General features: G+C 39.9%; 1 protein-coding gene across 1 annotated transcript; it reads left to right on the top strand.

Moving 5' to 3' along the window:
* Positions 1-170: 170 nt before the first annotated feature.
* Positions 171-7,820, top strand: HSPE1 (heat shock protein family E (Hsp10) member 1). Its single transcript, XM_075608203.1, has 4 exons — positions 171-445; positions 2,044-2,208; positions 3,014-3,103; positions 6,748-7,820. The coding sequence occupies exons 1-4, from the start codon at positions 443-445 to the stop codon at positions 6,796-6,798; spliced, it is 309 nt and encodes a 102-aa protein (XP_075464318.1). The 5' UTR covers positions 171-442; the 3' UTR covers positions 6,799-7,820.
* The last annotated feature ends 371 nt before the right edge of the window (positions 7,821-8,191 follow it).

Below are 8,191 nucleotides of genomic sequence, written 5' to 3'. Positions count from 1 at the left end.
TCATTCAGTGTCCATACATTGTAACAAATAGCTGCTGCGGCTGCGTATGCAGTATGCGAGTTCCCGGGCCCTGCTTCCAGAACGTTCTGGAACGGCCGTTATCAAGGTCGAAGGTAACATTGCGTAAGATGGACAGCGCACTGATGTCATATTCATGCGCCTCACTCGTGTCTATTTTAAGTTTCAATCTTTTAGAAGCTTCGTACAATCCAAATTAAAACCCATACCAGGCATACAATGTTTTTTTAATGAATTACATACATCTACATTAACATGCATGCACATTAACTGAAAGCGTTGCTGTTAACCTCCCACCCCTGTTTGGGGTCGCGCATGCGCAGGTAGAGCTTTGTGTTCACGTGGATGAAGGACACATCAGTCCCTCTGTGTAGAGGAAAGAGTTTGGTTCAGTTTTGAAATTATCCAAGACCTATCGAGCAGCATGGTAAGTATCCAGTACCAAAGGTGCGTTATTCTTTAAGTGCCGCCCTCCGTCCATCTAAATTATTACAAATTCACACAACCCTGCGAATTACTCAAATATTAATGTTAAAAGTATTGTATTTTTAGTTCTCGCTAGTGTTGGTTGTTGAAAGGTAGCCCTACCTCTGAACTGCAGGCGTCTCATTTCATCCTGTGATTGATACACAACTGAGGTTTGAGAATTCAGAGCTACACAAAAATAACCTTATGTTCCTTGGATTACATGGTGCATTAAACATTTAGGTTGTTTAAGGACATTGTAACATTTCTAGAAATTGTTTCGTATACAGAAACTGTAGTTTGAAGAGAAATGGTGACAATGTATCACTAAACCACATCTTTATAGTACTGGAATCCATTCAACATTTTTATTTTGTTTCCTGCAGGTATTCTATAGAATCAGATTTTATGAACTTGAAAATCCTTTTATTTCTTCATTTGGTAGATATAGTATTTATTTTCTATAGTAAGTACTGTACCATGGAATTTAAAGAAACGTATTTCAAATGGAAAAGGAATCATATTTCTAACATTATTTGATTATTCGTTAATGTAAAATTGAGGGTACCTAAAATGTTACCAATGGCCTGTGCTGTGCACTGTGCACAGTGATGATTGACAGGTCAATCATACTGCTACCAGAAACATCAAAGCTGGATCTGGCAGCAGTAGTGATTGACAGGTCAAGTCACCACTGCTGAGGTGTTACCTCTTAAATATTTTTGTCATCAATGTAAGCCTCATTCCCATCAGTGCTATAGTGACCTTACTCATTCCAAGGTCATCTAGAATTTTCTTTAGTTTCTATGGCAATTGTAAAGGGGTGATCTCGTTATTCGCTTTATAAGATACTGTACAGTATTTCTTTTTAAACAATGTACTTGGTGTGTAGTTAAGCAGTCATTTATAAATATGGCACTGGAACTTATTCTATATGATCTGAAGCAATCTCTTATGTTTTGGGCTGAAATTCCCCCTGGACTTTAATGCGTAAATTTCAGCTGAAACTAGCCAATACAAGAGATTTATCTTGGCTTTTTTCCATCATATGGTGCTAGTCCTGAATACAATATAAATCCTGCTCATGTGGGGCATGCTTTCAAGCTGTAGTTGGTCAATGGCAATTTTATGGGTGCTTCAGAGTATATTGATTCTGCTCCTACACCTGTTCCTTTCGTAGGTAGAAGTTCAAGAGGGAAATTGGGCTGGGTCGAAGTTATGTACTGGCACCAAAATAATATACTTAAAATTAATATTTTGATGAATATCTAACTCAAGTATGAAGAATATGTTTAAGTTTAACAGATGTAAAGTGGTGTCTGAATGTTGCTGAATTCCCCACTTAAAGAATAAGCTTATAAGCATTCATTGTAATAAATCATTATGTCATAAATCATGAGTGGTCAGCATAGTATATATTTGTTTGTGTTGATGGGTGATAACAGCTCATTTTTAGGTTAGAGCTGAAATCTAAATCCCTTTTGGGAAAAAGAACATTTAATACAATTGCCCAGTTTCTTAACTGAATGTATTGACTAAAAATATATTTTATATTTATAGGCAGGTCAAGCCTTCAAAAGATTTCTTCCATTATTTGATCGCGTTCTCGTTGAGCGATTTGCTGCAGAAACTGTAACCAAAGGAGGAATTATGCTTCCAGAAAAATCTCAAGGGAAAGTGCTTCAAGCAACAGTTGTAGCTATTGGAGGAGGATCCAAAGGGAAGGTAATTTTTGTGCTACAGAAGTAAAGATGTGCAAAGTTGTTTTTTGTTCAATTTACGCATGTTTATTCATGCACATTTAGGTGGCTATTTCTCAAAGTCTTCGTAAAATAAAACCCTTTTGAGGGGCCTAGGCACCAGCGTGCCACGGCCCCTGCTGCACATCGCAAACACGCGATTGCAGCGTCGCTGATTACGGAAGAGGAGCCGTCCCATAGAAAACAAGCTAAGAAAGTAGTGACTACGTCATAGGGTGGCCCTTGGAATGCCAGACCCCATCATGTAAAAGCTTTCATGCGGCTCTCAAAGGGTTAACACCTATGACTGTTATGAAATACCTGTAGGTGAGTGCAGGTTGTAAAAAAAAAAATTTGCTCAAAGGCTTAATGGCAAAGAGATTTTTTTTTTTCTGTTGTAAAATAACTACGACATTCCTTCAAAATAAGTATTTTGGAATCCCGTTATTAATGAACATATGTAATATTAGAAAACTGTTTCAAAGTATCGAAGGCATAAAACACTTACATTATTCTGTTATCTGAGATCTGTAGTTGTAAATGGACAGAACCAAGGGAAAGAAGGGGTGGGGAACAAGGACAGGAGGACCCTCGCAACTGCTAGTCTAAGTCGAGTACAAGGTGCTACAATTTGGGGTAGAGAACAATGTGGAGACTAGAGAGGATGGACATCCTGTATATTGCATTGCAAAAAGATTATTTTTATTGTTTTGTATTTAGTGCAAAGATCACAATTATTTTTCATTTGCTTGTACTCATTTTTTTTCTCACTCTTCTCTTTTGATCCTTAGAATGGAGATATTCAACCAGTTAGTGTAAAAGTTGGTGACAAAATCTTACTGCCTGAATATGGAGGTACCAAGGTTGTACTAGAAGACCAGGCATGTTAACAACTTTTTTTTATTTTTTGTGTGGGATTTGAGAATACATATGTGTAAACACACACTACTGGTGCTGTGTGCAGTGATGACTGACCTTACAATCACCGCTGCAACCAGCAATGGTGCTTCTCGGCGAGATTAAAGCTGCATCTAGCACACTGGGACAGCAGCGTTGATTAATAGGTGAAGTCACTGCTGTGCTGCCCAGTAAGGAGGGGGAGGAGGATTGGTGAGCAGGAGGCAGAGGCTGCTGAGGGCTGGGTGTGAAGCTAATCTGAGCCCTTCTGTACTCTGCCTCCCCCTGTTCTCAATGCACACTGGGGTGTGGGGGGGAGAGGGAGTGTCTGTCTCACAGATGGAATATATACAGTTGTGTGAAAAAGAAAGTACACGCTCTTTGAATTCTATGGTTTTACATATCAGGACATAATAACAATCAACTGTTCCTTAGCAGGTCTTAAAATTAGGTAAATACAACCTCAGATGAAAAACAACATATGACATATTACATTGTCATGATTTATTTAACAAAAATAAAGCCAAAATGGAGAAGCTGTGTGTGAAAAACTAAGTACACACTTAGTGCTTCCATAGGAATTAAGATGCTAAGTAGCACAGGTGCTGCTAATCAAATGCCCTTGAGTAATTGATCATCAGCAAGTGTAACCACCTCTATAAAAGCCAAAGTTTGCTGTTCTGGAGCATTCAGGTGTGTGTTAACACAATGCCAAGGAGGAAAGACATCAGCAATGATCTTAGAGAATTGTTGCTGCCCATCAATCTGGGAAGGGTTATAAGGCCATTTTCAAACAATTTAAAGTCCATCATTCTACAGTGAGAGAGATTATTCAAAAGTGGGAAACATTCAAGACAGTTGCCAATCGTCCCAGGAGTGGACGTCCCAGCAAATTCACCCCAAGTCCACACCGTGCAATGCTCAGAGAAATTGCAAAAAAACCAAGAGTTACATCTCAGACTCTACAGGCCTCAGAAAAGGAAAAAGGAACCGAGCGCTTCTATAAAGTACAGTGAAAAAGTGTGCTCACAAATGATAATGTATATCACCAATAATTGTATAGTACTAAAATAATTATTCTTCAAATCAGTGATAATGTATTATAACCTCCACCAAATGGTGATTAATAAAGTGATTTATTATATTGTGAAGAAAATGTGCTCTACACCCTTATTTTGAACTGTTCACAGGTCCAAAGTTGTAGAATTCCGTCTTCCTGGTATGGGGAGCGCTGGTAACTCACGCAGTGCAATATATGTAAAGGAAAAAATAAAATAATGGTGTAGCCAGTAAAGGATAGACCCTATCTATCAAGTGTTAATGGTCTCACTCACAGATTAGATTATACATAAAACGTGAATCAGAGATCCTTCTCTCTCTGATAGGAGCCCTTTACGGATCTTCACACGAAAACTCTAGATAGATGTCAGTGTTCAGATGTCCCTCAATGGGTAGTTCCCTGAAAAATGAAACAAGAGAGCTCGCAATGGTATAATGTTGCTAACAAATACTGATATATTGAATAAAAGTGAAGGTATCACACTCACAATTGCTTAAAACACAGGTACATGGGAGAGGACTAGGAGATGCCGCTGGTTCACCGTGTTGTATGGCTTCTTCACTTCCTCACATGTCATTTCTTCAGAGTGGAAGTGTCCTATATGGTCTCTCCGGTTAAACCCTCAGTAAAGGAAAGAGGAATGTCCCAGTCTTCCGGAAAGCCAAAGGAAGCAAGGAGAGAGGTCCCAGAGGAAATCCACGCAGGAACAGCATGCGATGGCAGGAACAAAACGCACAGAGTACTGGAGTAGTACTTTGCATGACTCTGTGTGTTCCTGCCATCGCATGCTGTTCCTGCCTGGATTTCCTCTGGGACCTCTACTTGCTTCCTTTGGCTTTCCGCAAGACTGGAACATTCCTCTTTCCTTTACTGAGGGTTTAACCAGAGAGACCATAGAGGACTTTTCCGCTGACGTCTTGCTTCAGAGCGGAAGTGAAGAAGCCATACAACCCGGTGAACCAGCAGCATCTCCTAGTCCTCTCCCATGTTCCTGTGTTTTAAGACATTGTGTGTGTGATACCTTCACTTTTATTCAATATATCAGTATTTGTTAGCAATATTTATACCATTGCAAGCTCTCCGTTTCATTTTTCGGGTCACTACCCATTGAGGCACATCTGAACACTGACATCTATCCAGAGTTTTTCGTGTGAAGATCCGTAAAGGGCTCCTGTCAGAGAGAGAAGGATCTCTGATTCACGTTTTATGTATAATCTAATCTGTGAGTGAGACCATTAACACTTGATAGATAGGGTCTATCCTTTACTGGCTACACCATTATTTTATTTTTTCCTCTACAGGCCTCAGTTAACATGTTGAATGTTAAAGTTCATGACAGTACAAGTATGGTTTGTTTGGAAGGGTTGCCAGGAGAAAGCCTCTTCTCTCTAAAAAGAACATGGCAGCACGGCTTAGGTTTGCAAAGTTGCATCTGAACAAACCACAAGACTTCTGGAACAATGTCCTTTGGATAGACGAGACCAAAGTAGAGATGTTTGGCCATAATGCACAGTGCCACGTTTGGCGAAAACCAAACACAGCATATCAGCATAAACACCTCATACAACTGTCATGCGCGGTGTTGGAGGGGTGATGATTTGGGCTTGATTTGCAGCCACAGGACCTGGGAATCATGCAGTCACTGAGTCGACCATGAACCCCTCTGTATACCAAAGTATTCTAGAGTAAAATGTGAGGCTATCTGTCCGACAGCTAAAGCTTGGCCGAAATTGGGTCATGCAACAGGACAATGATCTCAAGCACACCAGCAAATCTACAACAGAATGGCTGAAAAAGAAAAGAATCAAGGTGTTGCAATGGCCCAGTCAAAGTCCAGACCTCAACCCAATTGAAATGCTGTGGCTGGACCTTAAGAGGGGTGTGCATAAACAATGCCCACAAACCTCAATGAACTGAAGCAACGTTGTAAAGAAGAGTGGGCCAAAATTCCTCCACAACGATGTGAGAGACTGATAAAGTCATACAGAAAACGATTACTTCAAGTTATTGCTGCTAAAGGTGGTTCTACAAGCTATTGATCATATGGTATACTTAGTTTTTCACACATGGCTTCTCCATTTTGTCTTTATTTTTGTTAAATAAATCATGACACAGTGTAATATGTCATGTTGTTGTTCATATGAGGTTGTATTTACCTAATTTTAAGACCTGTTAAGGAACAGATGATTGTTATTATGTCCTGATATGTAAAACCATTGAATTCAAAGAGGGTGTACTTTCTTTTTCACACACGTGTGTGTGTGTATATGTGTATATATAGATATATAATCATCATAAAATGTATTAACTACAGCATAATATTGGTCCTAAATCCCCCATGACACGCTGGCCAGTATGACTTTACATTTTCCTTCTGTGATGTGGGAGATTTGAACCACTATTTACTTTTACCCGTATGTCGGTATCCATGAAGCTGAAAATGGCTTCCAGCTTTCAATCCTGTTTTTTTTTTTTTTTAGGGATAGGATATGATCAGAAGGAATTGCTGTTTTTAAGTATGAAATGCCTGTAGTAAATATTCTTTTTGTCTTTATTTTTCTCTTATAGGACTATTTCTTATTCAGAGATGGTGATATTCTAGGAAGATATACGGAGTAAACTGTTGCTGTTACCTTTTTCATGTCTGTTCATTCCACAAAATAGTGCAACCTTAGGCCTCGTTCAAGGTGCTGGCTTCGGAGGGAGGGCGTGCTGACGTGCGTGCGGCCGTCCGACACAATGTATTTAAAGTTAATTGGTGTTGTCAGGGTAGCAGCTGCCCTGTCTCCGAAGTACGGAGTTGACGCTGGCTACAGATTCAATAAACAACCAAGTCGTTTTTTGAAGCTGCAGCAGTGTCACTGGGACCTCGGCAGCCAATGAAATCATTCTTGAGAATGATTTCAAGACTGCAACACCGATCCCTAACCTCAGGTCTGTAGCCCCCTCCCCGCCTCCTCAACTCTTGAAAAAGTCTGCTGGGGAGGATGTACACACATCGCCCAGCAGACTGCCGCCCGCCCTCCCGAACGCGCGCCCTCCAACTCCTGCCTCTGGCACCCTGAACGAGGCCTTATTCTGCATATATAAATACCTGGCTTGGTACAATAAATGTAAAAACTCTATGTTTTTTGCTTTATTACAATAAATATATTGTAATGCTGACTGAGATGTATTTCATATAACGAAGTGGGAGTAAAACATTTCTGTAACCATGCCTTAACTTTTACTTCTAGTTTGTATGAAAAATGTTGACATAGCCAAAATAGAAGAATGGATGAGGAGTTGAAAAGTATAACACCATAAAGTGATATTGGACGGTGCTTGCCACACTTTGTGTACAATAAGTGAAAGTGTCAATTTACAATAGTGATCATAAGTGTTGAAGTGACATGTACTTTTATATATACAGTGATTAAGATTTGGGTGACAATGGCTCATATACCTCTGGTGGCGACTTGTTCCCGGAGTCCCACTCAATGTATATCTCTCCACACGTTCCAGAGGGAGCAGGATCAACCCAAAAGCGAAAATAATGTAGTGCACTCTGATATAACAGGTTGTTTTGTGTATGAAAACTCGGCTCGTATTGCTTTTCTACTTACAAAATGTAAGTGTCAATAAACCTCTCCAAACTGTGATTGGTGGTGGTTTCTTCTTATAGAATATAGAATAAGGGCAAACATGGTGCAGATCAGATGTATAATAATGTACGTATATAAAAGTACACAGAGTACACACATTCTGGACATGATTATATACAGACAGTCCACGGTTATCCAACAGAATCTGTTCTGGAAGTAGCGTTGGATAGTGAAACCGTTGTGTCCCATGTTAATCAGTGGCGGTGAGCATTGGATAACTCATTCAGGTGTCGAAAAACATCCCATATGGTTGCATTGTAAAGTGTTGGATAGGCCTGTGATGGTGAAGGATTACCCAGGCTCACTAATAAAGGTTAATCCCAATGGGTTACCCCTGATCTGTGTGTTGAGGTCCTAGAGTGTCAGCT

Source organism: Ascaphus truei, chromosome 7 (genome assembly GCF_040206685.1).
Source record: "Ascaphus truei isolate aAscTru1 chromosome 7, aAscTru1.hap1, whole genome shotgun sequence".
NCBI classification, from domain to species: Eukaryota; Metazoa; Chordata; class Amphibia; order Anura; family Ascaphidae; genus Ascaphus; species Ascaphus truei.
The sequence above is the reverse complement of the archived record's forward strand: the minus strand, read 5'-3'. Positions and strand labels throughout refer to the sequence as shown.